The sequence below is a fragment of the Barbus barbus genome (assembly GCF_936440315.1).
Source record: "Barbus barbus genome assembly, chromosome: 37".
NCBI classification, from domain to species: Eukaryota; Metazoa; Chordata; class Actinopteri; order Cypriniformes; family Cyprinidae; genus Barbus; species Barbus barbus.
In genome coordinates, this window is record NC_136715.1 from 1,414,204 (window position 1) to 1,430,195 (window position 15,992).

Here is a 15,992-nt window from a genome sequence, read left to right on the forward strand (position 1 = left end):
ATAGTTCATGCACATTTCAATTACTAATACATTATTAAATGAATGTTTTCTGTTAATACTATTGAAAGGACTAAAAACTTACAAATACTGTAACAAATGTAAGCTCATTTTAACTCACTAGAGCATTTTGTAAAGTGTTACCATTGAAATTATGCACAAGTCATGCTCCAGTTTCCATTAATGCATTAACTAAAAATGAGCTATTATGTTAGTTAATAAAAATGCATTTAGTAGTTCTTAAATAACATGCAAATAATATTTACAAATTCAACTTAATGTGTTGAATGTCTTAGTAAATGTCGGAATTTAAATTAAACCACGATTAATAATTGCTTTAGATGTATTTTGTTGTTGGTTTATGTTAACTAAGTTACCAATAAATGTATTTTTGAAGCATGAACTAGCCTTGTCAGATGCTAAAATGCCCCATCTGCGCCTGGAGAGCATGTCATCCTAACGCAGCTCTAATGTTTAACATCGCAGGTCTTTATCCACCAAAAAAGGCCAAAGGAAAGATTTACGAGCTCCTCAACGCACAGCATGTGAGTAAAAATAGACGCGGAGTGTCGTCTTGCACGCAGCGTTAGGTTACTCCACATGGAGGCCGAAAACAATGTGTGATACAAGTCACAGCCTGCATGTTACAGGAGAAAAAAACACAGATACTCTTCCAAATTCATGCATTCTTGGGTTACTTTAGCTGTGCAAACAGTCATGATATCAGTTACCGTTATCGAGGCGATGAACTCCCAGCATGCACCAGGACAAAATCTCCCGAGCTGCCGCTTGTGTTTTTTTAGTTCCCTTTTCGCACTCATTGAGGTCATTGCATCATCCACATCGCATGATTCAGCGAGGGCAGACAATAAGCCAACCACAGACACGTCAGATTGTTATTACAAGGTCAGAAATTGTATTTGGCAATTTTTAAACAAGTGCATACAATACAGCTAAAAGCGTTTCAATTCTTGCCAAGTGCTTAAAGAGTATTAGTCACATTCTGTGTTTAAACATGGACTGCCACCAGGTCTACTAGTACACCGAGCGTTTGCTCTGAACAACCACTGAATGGGGCAAAGGGGTTTGTTATAGCGCGTACATACCGTTTTATCTTCGGAAAAAATATAGAAACACAATGTATTCAAAAAAGGGAAAATCAAAAAAATTATACAGCCATGTTTACCAAGTGTACAGTTCCCTTAAGTTCAATATGTACATGTCCAGTTAGTTCACGTTTGGATGGTATGCAATACGATTGGTGGCCCAGGTTAAAAAAAAAAAGTACACTTCTATAATGTACTTAAAGTGCGCTATTTTCATGTACTAATTTTGTACTTAATATACTAAAAATGATTCTTTAGTACTTAAGATCAACTAAGTGTACTCAACTGTGCTATTTTTGGATACACCATGAATAAGAAGTAAAATGTGCTTTTAACATACTATCTCTGTATTTAAAAAGTGTATTTAGTCACCACTTGAGTACACTAGTGTAGGAAAGATGGGTTCAAGTGGTAAATGCATTTTTTAAATACAGAGATAGTATGTTAAAAGCACATTTTACTTCTTATTCATGGTGTATCCCAAAATAGCACAGTTGAGTACACTTAGTTGATCTTAAGTACTAAAGAATCATTTTTAGTATATTAAGTACAAAATTAGTGCGCGAAAATAGAGCACTATAGTGCTGTCACAAATGATTAATCACGATTAATCGCATCCAAAATAAACGTTTTGTTTACATTGTATGTGTGTGTATTTATATATACATAAATATACACAGTACACACACATTTATTATGTAAACAAAAACCTTCATTTTGGATGCGATTAATCACGATTAATCATTTGACAAGTACATTATGGAAGAGTACTTTTTTTTTTAAACCTGGGGGATATTTTGCGCAAAAAAAGAAGAAAAAAAATCAAGGGTCCCGCTCCTTTTTAACCTTTACGTCCCCAGCCAAAATGGTGGCTATTTCGCCCTGCATGAACGCCCAGGGTACGTTGGATCCAACAAGCGGGCATTTCTCACCACTCGGGCAGTAAACCTCTCCCGTCGCCCCCTGCTGTTTGATGCTCTCGCGAGAACACGGGAAACAGAACTTGTGTGACGGCACCGACGGGCACTGGACGAAATGTGTGTCCTCGAGGCGCTCGTGGCACAGGGTGCAGCACAACGGCACGCTTCCGGGCGGCACCGAGGAATCGGGAATGCTCTGTGGATGCCCGGCCTGCGGGTCCATGCCTGGGATGTGCGCGGTTGCCGTTCCCAACGCGAGCCGCCTTTGTCCAGCCGAGGGCGACTGTGGGCTTCCGCTGTTCCGCCGTCCCGCGGCCGACGTGGTCGTGGAGTGCACCTGGTTTCCGGCGTCTTTAGGCGAGCCGGTACCGGCGTTGTCCGCGGCCAAAATGAGCGCGGCAATCGGTGACTGGCCGTTCTGCACGGCGGTGGATGCCTCTGGCGGTGTAGTGCGCGAATGCGGGGAGATCGTGGAGGGAGGAGCGGCGGCGAATCCCGAGGACATCTTGAGCACCTCGGATGGAGACGGCAACCACGGCTGACTCTCGCCGTTCATCTTGGCGGCGCTGCTTTCCCCGTCCGGCTCGGGAGAGGGTTTCCTTTTAATGCCCCGAGAGTGCTTACCGCGATCTGCAGGGAGAGAGAGATAAACACTTGACTTAAAAGATAAGTTCACAGAGTTAAAATTTCCTGATAATTTGCCCACACCCATCCAAGGGTGTACATTTCATCTAACAGTAGGAGTGGACAATAAACAAAGTTTCTCAAGAGCAATTTTTTTGAAGGGGATACAAATAATACAGCTAAAATTGTACTTGTAAGGATAGATGTGTGTACACGGCATGGAGACGCGGTCATATTATAATTATTTTGCATCCTCCACATAATATTTTATGTTCGTCTGGGACTGAAGACGTCACGTATTTAGACACGTATTAGCCCTCTGGCTTGCTCAGGTGGGGACACTTAATTTCTAGTGATTATCGTCAACTTGATTTCACAGATACTATTTAAGCTAGACAATGACATCACTGAATTATAATGAAATGCCTTTAACTGAAAATTGAGTGTTTAATCTTATTATTATTCATTACTGACACTCTATCCTCCAATTTGATACTGTTAAGTGCTTTGACACAATCTGTATTGTTAAAAGCGATATATAAATAAAGGGGATTAGAACCGCAGCAATTAGAACCCACTGCACTTAACATCATATTGAGCAAAACCAAACACACCGGTAGATCTACAATATTAGCCTGATATCAGTTCACACACAGGCTTATCTCCGTGTTACATTTATGCATTTAGCAGATGCTTTTATCCAAAGCAAAATGCATTGCATTCAAGTTACAGTTTTTACATTTTTATCAGCTCTTGCTTTCCCTGGGAAACGAACCCATGATCTTGGCGTTGCCAGCGCCATGCTCTACTATTTGAGCTACAGGAAAGCTGTGTTAGTTGTAGTGACTTACTTTCCAACAATCTACTAAACAAGCTAAGCTAGGTAACCTTATAATCGCTCATAGAAATATACATCAGACATTTTTTGTCATGACTAATGTATGACAAAATGTAATGTAATTTCTTAAGGGTCTAAACGTCAACGGGTCTACACGATCCCAGCAAAGGAATAAGGGCCTTATCTAGCAAGATGGAAACAAAAACGAAGAACTAACCGCACATGACCTTTCCAACAGGATTACGTAATGTGTGAAGATGTGCATCGCAGAGCTAGAGCAAGCCGAGCATTTGTGGTTAAAAGGTGGATAAATATGAAATTTTTCAGAAAATAAACAATCGTTTTGCTAGATAAGACCCTTATTCCTCGGCTGGGATCGTGTAGAGCCCTTTGAAGCTGCATTTTGGACCTTGAAATCGTTGGCCACCATTATAGTCCACTATATGGAGGAAAATCCTGGAATGTTTTCCTCAAAAAACTTAATTTCTTTGTGACTGAAGAAAGATAGACATGAACATCTTGGATGGTTTTATTGTGGAAGTGGACTTATCTTTCAGTGCTGGAATACACTACATGACTTTTAACATCTGAACAGATTATTAAAACACTAGGCATGTTACACTTACCGACTTTGTAAATAGTGACAGAGGAAAACTAGCCATCATACGCTACATGAACTAGGATACAAGAGCACACTGTGAAGTCGTTCCGATCACAACAAAATCACGCAGAAACGTGCGCCTTGTTGCTAGGAGACGCGTGACTCGGTTTTAAAATCGGCTGAAAATATGAAACATGTTTGATATCCTCCGACTGGATGGAATCAAAGTTTGAAGTTGAAAAATTAGAGTCTGTGACCATCATACACTACGAGATTTTCTGTGGAATCTGTCAACTCAAATCTGCAGAGTGGCTTTGACTTTCGGCAACTAGCGTCAAAAATCTGCAGAAAATCTGGGCAAAATTAATGAAGTGTATTGCAGGCTTTAGAGATGCAATACTTGACTAAACAGCCCTTTGCTAGTTCAGCGCTTCATGCATGACCTGTTGTTGGCACTACTTTCTGGCTCCAGAGAAAATGTGCCATGCGCCGACCACCAGATGATGAAATGGCAGCGAAGTGCATCTGTTATGCTTCCAAACATTACCAATGCATAACCTAGAGAGTTTAAAGCATGCTTTTAAGAAAGCAGGAACAAAATATTAAACTAAAGGAATCAAGATGCATGATCTAGCACCATGCTCAGATGTTTTATACAGATTTAAACACAAATGCATGTTTTGGCACCTCAAATTATTCAAAATGCTGATTCCAGTTTAAAAATACGACAAAATCTGGAGATTAAAAGCATGCTCTGATGTTTCAAAAGACTAAGATCTAGAGCTTTACAACATATTTTGACAGTTCTATAGGTGGAACACAGTTAAAAACAAGAGAGTGCACATAAAAACTGGAGTTTGAAAGCATGCCCTGCTGTTTTAACGGCGAATGCATGAATAAATACGCCTGAGCATGTTTTGACATCTCACAATTATTCTAAAGATTGAATTCCCGACACAAAATCTAGAGTTTAAAATTATATTTTGATGTTTTAAAAGCCGAATGCACATATAAATACGTTTTACAGCATTATTTTAAAGATTGAACAATTAGAAATAAGAATGTGGACACAATATCGAAAGTTCAAGGGCATGCTCGGATGTTTTAAACTACTCTAAACGTTGATTTATTTGATTTATTCACTTTTTAACGCCATGCAGCATCAAGGCTATTTTCATGGCGATTTCAGAATCTAAACTATACACAAATATTCTAAAATACATTCAGGTGATACATTTTTAAATAAATCAGTTCCTCTAAATAAAACCGTTGTCTATTTACATTAAAAACAGTACAATATTATAAAATATGTATCATTTTTATTGACCAAGTAACTGTAAATGTTGACTAGTTATGTATAAAATACCATATTTTATATTAAGTAAAGATCATGAAGATATTTTGTAAATTACCTACTGTAAATATATCAAAACTTCATTTTTGATTAGTAATATGCATTGCTAAGAACTTCATTTGAACAACTTTAAAGGTGATTTTCTCAATATTTCGATTTTTTTGCTCCCTCAGATTCCAGATTTTCTAATAGTTGTATCTCAGACAAATATTGTCCGATCATAACAAACCATACATCAATGGAAAGATTATTTATTCAGCTTTCAGGTGACCTTATGACTAGTTTTGTGGTCCAGGGTCACATAAGTATTATCTGATGCTTCACTTTATTTAAAAGACTACATGCATGCTTTAAGATGAAAGCATTGCTCAGTACCTGTTTTTAAGGCACTGGAGCTGCTCTCGTATCCCATCCTGTGCGCCAGCGATGCGTGCTCCTTCTTAAACCGGGGGTCGAGGCTCTGCAGAGTCATCAGTTCCCGCACCGTCTTGCCCTTCTGCGTCCAGTCCTTGTGTCCGTCGCTCGCGTCGCTCATGCTGTCGGCGCGGTGTTTGTCCTTCATGTCTTCCGCGCGTTTGCCCACATGCTCCGCCGTTAACGCAATCGGGGGGATCCCCATCTGCACGGATCTCCCGTTGAGCGCATGCACCGGCGGGATGCTGCCGTTAACCAGCGGGAGCAGGTTAGGAGGCACGGCGCCGGTCCGACGCGGGTTTGGGCTCTGGCGGTTCAGCTCCGGAGGCTCGTCGGGCTTTGGAAACCCGTTTGGCACCGGGATCCCGTTCGCTTGTCGCCCCCCTTGGTACTCCGGACCCAATCTGGGCGGTCTTTCCGACGCGAGCGGGTAGCGATCCAGCGGCTGTGGAGGACGCGAGCCCGGTTCCGTGTGGTTCATGCTCTGCATGTCCTTCCCCGGTTTGCCCACCGTTCCCGGTGATCTACCCTCCTGGAATCCGTGCGCGCGTTTCAGATGCCGCGCAGTTTCGATCACAAACTCGATGCGGTCCGCTCCTTCGTAGTTGACGCATCCGCGGCAAACGGGCTCGGTAAAATCCCAGATCATCGCCCACGGCATGCGGGGCAGATCGCACAAATAACACGACTGCCTGCGCGAGGCAGCGACCGCCGCAGACGACATGCTGCTGGAAACGGGGGGACAAAATATGCAACTAGATTATTCTCCAAATGTTGCGCGTTCTGATGAGGGTGAGAAAAAAAGATAAATCTCGTCGTAGTTTCCCACCAAGAAAAACGGCGAAGTTACGCTCCGAAGTTCATGTCAGTGTGCGCACTACACAACGCGTCCGCGAGCTCTCTGTGTGGGAGCGGTGACGTCACCGCGCCGCTTCTATTTACTTGATTCTTCGGAGACCCGCTTTGCGCATGCGCGCCGCGCTCCCTCATTAACGAGAGCGTGTTTGATGGTGTGCGATCAAAACATCGACAAAAAGAGGGGAAACGTATCAAAAAGTGTGTATTGACGACGACAGAGGCTCATCCGAATAGAATGTAATTAAAACGTTAAATTAGTAACGTAAACGAATAATATTACATATGTGACACTTGACCACACAACCATAAGGGTCATTTTTTGAAATTGGGATTTATGCATCACCTGAAAGCTTAATACATAAGCGTTGTGCTATTTGCTATTTAAAAATTTGGAATTTGAGGGTGCAAAAAAAACGAAATATTGAGAAAATCACCTTTAAAGTTGTCCTAATGAAGTTCTATCAATAATTTTGACCCATAATGTATTGTTGTCTATTGCTACAAATATACCTATGCTACTGATGACTGCTTTTGTGCTCCAGGGACACATATTTTACTCTCTTGACAGAAAGATCAATTGGGTTTCCTACTATTTGGTTTAATTTTCCAACATGTGTTAATATTTTGGATAAAATGTTGAACTCACATGTTTTAAATGGAAATCTTTGATCAAACAGAATATGACTCATTTTATAGCTTTTCTGTGTTGCCAGTATCTCTTTCCGTCTTTGATAATATCCATAAAACAATGAATCATTCTCAAGTAACGCTCAAGTGTGGGGAAACAACCTTAACAAACAACAGTACCAAAGGTGAATTCAGGTAAACTGGGACACATTTTACCATTGAGATGACTGGGGGGAAAAAAGTCCCATTTAACCTATTTGCAATGACGTTATTTTGAGTTATTATTTGGTTTGTCAGTCTAATATCATGCTTGAAATGATCAAAATGTCAAAACATGGTTAAGAAATAAAACAATGATCTTCCTTCCTCATGTAATCTGTCAATCCCTCAGCGAGCAACTTTAGCTCTTTATTTCTATCCTGTCTGGCATCCAAGTTTGTGTAACTAATCAAGTTACACAAAACTTTAGTTCATAAGGATCTGCAGAGCAGTAATGACCCAATTATAGATCCAATGCAATGGTAACCAAAAATCCAATCCAAATACGGTAAAATACCTGTATCAAAAAGCAATGAATATATGTAATTAAGAAGTTATTAAAGTAAACACATTGTATTACACAATTCATTCTCTGACAGAAAGATCAAACAGGTTTCCTATATTCCTGTGTCCCCAACATACGTCTTAATATTTTGGATATAAAATGTTGATACGTTCATATGGTTCTGCAGAGCAGCAATGACCCAACTGGAGATCCAATGCAATGGTAACTGGTTGCACAAAACCATTTTTAAGTGCACTACTAAATGTGATCTTAAAACCCTCACATTCCAGTGCGCCTGCCAATGCAACGTCACGCGCCACTGCATCCCTTTAACTCTTCCATAACCTCAAACGCACAAAACAACAACCACTGGAATGAGCTTCTGACTTCCCAGCAGTTCTTAGGGAGTTTTTACTGATTTAATCAGTGGTGCACTTGGGAGCCGTGTGTGTCTGGAATATCTACGCTGGTAGATTATTCATCCGTTCTGGACTTCGTTCAGACTCAAAGCCTGATTCATGCCTGCCAAGAGCATGTGATTCATGACGGCTGACAAAATTATGGAAAGTCCCTTAGCGAAGACCACGTGGTTCTGTCTTTCCAAATTTTAGGGGGGTTTTCTTCGTGCATTTATGCATGACCGAAAGTGAGTTGGCCAATAATCTTGCTTGGCTGCATGTAGGTCATAGGTGCAGCTCTTCCAAAATGAAAGCAAGCATTAAAATTATGTTGCACAGTGAAATAGGGAATTATGTCAGCATTGCAGCAACATAGTTTTTCCCCTCTCTCCGTCTGTCTGAGCGTCTTTCCCATCAGCACACAAAGCTGATTTTCTCGGGTGAGGCACTTCAGGAGTGGGACTTGTTTTTGCAGGCACTCATGAGGAAGTAAGAGAGTTAGGCACGTACCTCACCCATCCGTGGAAAAACAAACCAAGCCTAAACTGGCAGCAGGCCAGAGATCCGTGAACATGCTCTGCTGGACGAGTCGCTGCAAAGCCAAAAACACGCTGACAGCGAGTGCATGTTGGGCGCAGCCCAGAAACATGATCATTGCTGCTTATTTGCATTTCTGTTTTGACAGCAGAAGTTACAGCAGGTGGTCAGGAAAGGGAGCGCGCTGCTATAATGTGTCTAAAACCAAGAAAACTATGTAAATGCATGGGTCATGTAAATCTCCTTCTCGAACTACGCCAAAGGTGATGCAACGTGTAACATTACACTTATCAATGCACCACCATGACTTTCAACATGCATTCAGTTCCTCCTAAACACACGAGTCAACAACAGCAGGGAATGTGAATGACACGCAGAACAATGTTAGCCGTTTCTGCATTCAAATGGAATGCATTGTTCAGTGGTATGGCTTTAAAGTGCAGTATAAACACTTTCTGCTCGACGTAATCCTCTCCAGTGACTAAAGTGCGAGATTAGAGCACATGTTGCTTACTGGCATTTTCTCTGGGGTCAGACCTTTACGCAGGCTTTCCCTTGTCATCATGCCAACATGTTTTCTTGGTAAACCTCCCCCTCCTAAGGCTCTTAGGTAAGCTGGTTTAGGAGAATTGGAACATCCCTCACCTAAGGACTTGTATTGAGAAACTCAAGAACTCACCCCTAGTTACCTTGATTGGACGGCTGGCTGATTTTATTTCTGTAGTCTTGTGAATCCTCTCCATATTGCGCAATCTACTTTACAGGGATATTGCGTGTAGACGGGCAGCAGACGTGTGGTTTACTAGTGCAGGGATTTGATGGGGGTTAATAGTGACAGAAGTTTACTAGTGGCCACAGAACACAGGCCCATGTAGGTGAAATAAAACCTTAAAATAATAATTTTATGTATACACACTTGTTTTCTTCTTAATGTGTAAATCACTTTGGATAAAAGAATCTGCTAAATAAATTAATATAAATGTAAATATATGTTATACATGATAAATACATCACAATAATATATTTTGTACACTCTAAAAACAAATTTTGCACAACAACAAATAACTATTTAATTTGAGGGTATTCTTATCACAATTGGAGGAAAGGTTAAAGAATTACAGCTCTTTAATATGTACCTCCCCCCTTTTTCAAGGGACCATTAGTAATTGGATAATTGACTCAAAAGCTGTATCATGGACAGATGTGGGCTATTCCTTCACTATTTCTACATCAATTAAGCAGGTAACAGGTATGGAGTTGATTCTAAGTTTGCCATTTGCATTTGGAAGCTGTTGCTGTGAACCACATCATGCGGTCAAAGGCTCTCTTCATACAAGAGTAACAGATGATTTCAGTTAACATTTTAGTTAAATTTTATTTTAAGTACCGTTTTTAAAATGGTTTTAGTTTTAGTTAACTATCATAACCCTGATGCACACCAAAAGATCAAATTATTCATATCAAATTAATGATAAGTATGACATCAGTACAAAAACATCTTCAAGTTATGAAACACTCAGAACTGATGAGGCACATTTGAAGTTGTAGTAAAATAGTTCATTTACACACACACACACACATAGGTTGAATTCTATATTAATCTATTATATAAATGAGCACTGTCCAGATCAGCACTGGGTAATTTGGTATCTGAAATTGTTAATTTAATTCTATATATTTAAAATCATCACAAATCTAATATCCAGTGTTTTTCCCTTCAGGAACTACTTAAGCAAAAGGAAAGCAGAGCAAGAAAACAATTCGGCGTTCCACAGATTTAATAAGCCCCTTCTGAGGTTTGCTGGAATTGTAGGCCAGACGGATCCATTGCACACGCGCTCTGACAGCAGGACCGAGAGCATGCGGCTCGCTTAGCTGAGTCACATGGGAAGAATTGGACAGATCCAGACCGGTTAGATATGGAGAACGAGACGGGTCAGGTGTCTGGATGATCTCAGCCATCTGAGAACTGAGACAAAACTGTGCTGGAATGAGAAACTGTTTAATTAAATCAAACCGGCTAGTTCACATGATCGATCCAAATGCATTACAGAACATGTTTGACTTGAAGTGTGCAAAGCATCTACCCAGATAACAAATTTAGCTCATTAAAAACTAGTGCTGTCAAACAATTAATTGTTTTTGTTAATAATAATATATTTGTGTGCGTTGTGCATATTTATTATGTATATGTAAATACACACACATACAGCATATATTTTGAAAATATTTATATGTATATATTTATATTCATATAATTTATATCATACTGTATATAAAAATATGTAATATATAAACGTAACATATTTTTCTTAAATATATATATGCATGTGTGTGTATTTATATATACATCATGAATATACACAGTACACACACATATATTATGTAAACAAAAACTTATATTGGATTCGATTAACCTACAGTTGTGAGAGCATTGTTTTGAAATGTTTCTCAAACATATAAATGTCCAGTTTTCTTGTTGTGATTAGAACATTAAACGTTACAGAAATACTTCTTCCAACAGTTTCACCCAAAATATAATGTGTATAATATAACATTATTTGAATGATTATTTTTAATATTCAAAACATTTTAAAATGTCCTGTTTTTTTGTCGAGATTAGAACGGTATTTAAAGGTAACAAAAATGTTTCTTCAAACATTTTACTGTTTTTCTACCCCCCTCCCCCCAAAAAATATTTAAAAATATTTTTAATATTCGAGGAAAGTTAAAATGTCCTGTTTTTTTGTCGAGATTAGAACGGTATTTAAAGGTAACAAAAATGTTTCTTCAAACATTTTACTGTTTTTCTACCCCCCTCCCCCCAAAAAATATTTAAAAATATTTTTAATATTCGAGGAAAGTTAAAATGCCCAGTTTTCTTGTCGTGATTAGAACGTTATATAAAGGTTACATAAGTGTTTCCTCCAACATTTTACTAATGTTTTCATGCCAAAAAATGTTATTTGAACATTTATTTTAATATTGTACGAATGGTGTAATTATGTGGTCTTGGTGTGATTAGAACGCTATTAAAAGATTGCAAAAATGTTTCTTACTGTCCCTGTTCCTGTTTTCCCTTATTTGTTTTTTCCTGTCCTAGTTTAGTTAATCATGGTTTATTCCATTCACCTGTTTTGTATTAATCATCTCGTTTGCTCTTTTGTTCTTGTTCCTTTTATAAGTGCTCAGTTCTCCCTTTGTCTTTGCCTGAGTTTAAATGTTAAATAAACGGATGAATGTGAGTTGATGCTACTTTGTTCTCCTGCTCTTTTGTTTATGTTCTCTACAACCACGAACCGGTAACTCTTACATTTTACATTCAACTTTATTTCCAGCCAGTATATAGGAAAGTTAAAACGTTGTTTTCTTGTCGTGATTATAACGTTATTTAATAGATTCTTGCAACATTCTACTAATGTTATTTTTAACCAGAATACAATTTAACATTTATTTTTAGTATTCTAAGAACGTTAAAATGTCTAATGTGATTATTTATTTATTTTTTTGAATGTTGAACAAGTACAAACAATGACTGAGAATGTTGTTCTAAGAACATTTTCTCCCAACATTAAGACCATGTATATCAAATATAATAAAGTTTTAAAAACGTTCCATAAACATCACTTTAAGAACATTTTTATAACTTTTATAAAATGTTAGTGAAACATTAGTTCACCGTTTAGCGTAGTGTAGTAAGAGTTAGATTATTGTGAAGTGATGCAATGTGATGAATCTCATCCGAGAGAGAGAACGCTCACAGATCCTGTGTTACTCACACACACTGCGTCCCTTTAATAATTCAACAAAAAGCTTTGTACAGCACGCTTTGATGTGCTAAAGCTTTTTAATATTTAAATAGCACATTTTCCAATTAAGCATTCCCAATTTAATCTTCACATAGACAGGAAAGGTGCTTGCTGCATGCTGAATAGTGAATTATACCAATAGCATTTAATGTGAATAACTTAATCCAGCCGAGCACTTCTATTAACCATGATGACTTTTCTCAAAACCAGTTGGTGTGCTGAATGCGCGTGCATGGATATGAAACCAATCAGTGATGTAATTGCATGTTCTGGTAATGTTGTGAACATTACCTCTTGCTCAGTGAGAGTCTCGCCTCTGATTGGTTGGCTCATTGCACAGGAAGGCGTAGCTATGGAGACCACTGCCTTATCTGGATAGCTTGTGTGACTAACCACTTCCTGTTTACAATGTTTTGGTCGCATTCCCTTTTCATGTGAGCAGACCTCCCGTTCAGTGAAATACGACAGGAAAACGCACAGGGTCGCCACGTTTGGTTCTTGTCTAAATGCACAAGCCTCTGATTTAATGCATGCGCTAGATTTCTGCACGCCTGCTGCCGAGTGTTGCACGCAGTAAATCTCAGCATCACCTCGATGGGACGCTGTTAAAGGGCGGGACAGAAATAAATATTTCTCTCAGAGTAATCACCGCAGAAACACGCCACAACTGTGTTTAACCCATAAATATCAGTGTGCTGGACTCGAAAAGAACAGGAAGTTTTATGCTGGAGCGCTACCAATGCACTTACTTAACCTGCATAATGCATTCGGGTCCATTTTGACCCGGAAGTGATACATAAAAAAAAAAAGAATAAAATGCACAGTTTTCAGTAAGGGAACTTCACAAATGCTTTAAGACCCTCAAAATACACATCACATTTTTCAGATTTTTTACAACTATTTTTTTTAAGAGATATAACCAATAAAAAAAAAGTTACGTTTCGTGTTCGGGTCATTTTTGACCCGGGTATGTATGGAGTGCCATTGGTGTCAAAAAACATTTTATAAAATTATCTATAAAGTTATATTAGTGTCAAAAACTTTTGTGAAATATACTGTATTTAGCCTTTTCTTCATGTCTCACAGACTCAGTTTTGTTGTTGAACATAAATATGTTCATCTATTGATGAAGCAGCATGGAGCGGCATTAAAAATATAGTTCATTTTTTTTTTTTTTTTTTTTTTTTTTTTTAAATCTAAAAGTGAAAGTTTATGCAACTAAATTAATATGTGGTTTGAAAACTTTTAGAGTAATATTTATGTATTTTTGTTAGATATAATATGTAGGTTGCATAAATCTGGACCGTTTTTGAGCAATCATGAGTTATAAATTCAAAGGAATTTAACTGAATTCCATTGATTCCAATGGGGTTAATTATTCTCAGATTACATGTTCTTATAAATTTCATACAATAATATATTCATTTAAGATTTCTCAGTAATATTGAAAAAAAAGTATATATTTTGCACAATTTTTTTTTTTATTGTTGTGGTTCATGTGTAATTAAAACATTTTAACCGTGTTAAAGCAATAACATAATAACTTTAAAAACATTGAATTCATATTAATGACAACTTACTGATCAGCGACAATGTTTTAGCTGAAAAATATTGCATTATTATTTTTGCATTATGTAATATTATATAATATTAATATTATATATTATATAATATTAATATTGCATTATGCAATAAAAATATTGCATTATACAACTGTTGAAAATAACAATTGTTTGGGTCCAAATGGACTCGGAATGTGAAAATATTCTACAGATTTTGAATGCATTATGAGGGTTAAAGAGGCACATTTTGTGGAAAGAGTTTTGCGCGACGTGTAGCTGCAGATTGAATCGCTCTGTGTTTTTATGTCAGTCTGTCTCTCTTTCCCTCATCTCGCCATAATCCTCTTTGCAGGCCTGGAAACTGGAGTGGCGTGCTTCCAAGGCAAAGGTTGATGGGAAAACGCGCGTGCTGCCAAGCGGGCCCCAGTTGCCGGCGTTAGAAGCACACACATCTTTGTTCTCTGAGACCTGGTGTCCCGCCAGAAGCCTCATTTCTGTCTCTGCATTATGGCCGCAAGCACGCAGACTCTCCCACTTCTTTTCTCTCTCTCGCTTGTGTTTTTTTGCTTTCTGTTTTGGCCTGTTTCTCTCGCAGCGCCAGCATCCATCGCATCACTCCGCTGCCAAACCGTCCCCAGCCAATGAGTCACCAGAGATTCCAGCTGCGGCGAATCTGCTGGAGAACAACAACAGCAGCAGCGGCGGATAGATACAATCCTTTAAATATGATAATATCGTGAAATCTTACATTCTTAATGCATGTTCCTTATCATGCACAATCCAAATTTTCAATGCAGCAGCTTTCACAAACTATTTGACTCCAAAGCCCAATGACTTTTACAGTTCTTTGTGGGATAAAATATTTTTTCACTTACATTTTCTTCCTGATAAAATATTTTAGAGCTTGGCAGTTATTATAAAAATTTTGTTAATTTAGATGACTTTCAAGGTCTCAAAATTAGACACTACCAGTCAAAAGGTTGGAATATCTAAAAAAAATTGTTTTTTGAGGATTTAAGTCTCTTTTGCTCACCAAGGCTGCATTTATTTGATCAAATATACAGTAAAAATTTTGAAATATTTTAGAATTCAAAATAGCTGCTATGTGAATATCTCTTAAACTGTAATTTATCATAATTTCTCCAGTTTTCAGTGTCAAATGATCCTTCAGAAATCATTCTAATATGCCGACTTGCATATTACATTAACTCTTAATTATTCTAAACTTTTGATGGTATGTATATACAGGGTTTCCAATACTTAGTTTTTCCAAGACAAATAAATAAAATAAAACAAAAATAATTTTTTTAAAATTATTATATGAATAACAATTAATTAATAATTTAATAAATATTAATATTTATGAAACATTGTATTAATATTATATTTATTTTTAATAATATTTTTAATTGTTTAATCAGCTTTGGGAGAACCACTGATCTAATGGTTACAATTAAGTCCGGCCTTACATTTTTTTTTTCTGCCAAATATGAAAGCAGAATGGCTTGTGAGTGCTGTCGCTGTAAATTATATTGAGAATGCACTCAAATAGATCACATTTTCTGAGCTGAAACATCTATTGTCTGCTGTAGTCTGTTGTTCTACAGTATGATTCAGTTTTCTGATTCACATCTGGAGCCAAACGAGGTTAAACACAAAACAGATCGAGACTGATGTCATGATGACATGATCTATTATCGAGGCCGGCGGTGTTTACGCGACAGGCTCGTATTACAGCGTCCGTCTGTTTCTGTGGATTTCTCCATGCACTCATTTGTTCCTGGAGAAAAACTGTAAACTCAT

At 38.0% G+C, this 15,992-nt stretch overlaps 1 protein-coding gene across 2 annotated transcripts; it reads right to left on the reverse strand.

Annotated features, from left to right (window-relative positions):
- Positions 1 to 888: 888 nt before the first annotated feature.
- On the reverse strand, positions 889 to 6,794 carry LOC306856693 (interferon regulatory factor 2-binding protein 2-B). 2 transcript variants are annotated; one of them, XR_013783036.1, is made up of 3 exons: positions 5,816 to 6,784; positions 1,608 to 2,653; positions 897 to 1,388 (listed from the first exon to the last, which is right to left on the reverse strand). XR_013783036.1 is itself a non-coding variant. In XM_079396093.1 (2 exons), the coding sequence occupies exons 1-2, from the start codon at positions 6,576 to 6,578 to the stop codon at positions 1,926 to 1,928; spliced, it is 1,491 nt and encodes a 496-aa protein (XP_079252219.1). In that variant the 5' UTR covers positions 6,579 to 6,794; the 3' UTR covers positions 889 to 1,925. The 2 variants fall into 2 exon arrangements, 1 of the variants encoding a protein (XP_079252219.1); XM_079396093.1 differs by having other exon boundaries at positions 889 to 2,653; positions 5,816 to 6,794.
- Between the last annotated feature and the right edge of the window lie 9,198 nt (positions 6,795 to 15,992).

Coding starts and splice junctions, on each gene's coding strand:
- LOC306856693 (XM_079396093.1), bottom strand. CDS start 6,578: ATGTCGTCTGCGGCGGTCGCTGCCTCGCGCAGGCAGTCGTGTTATTTG. Junction 2,654..5,815: donor CTCCAGTGCCTTAAAAACAG/GTACTGAGCAAT, acceptor CTCTCCCTGCAG/ATCGCGGTAAGCACTCTCGG.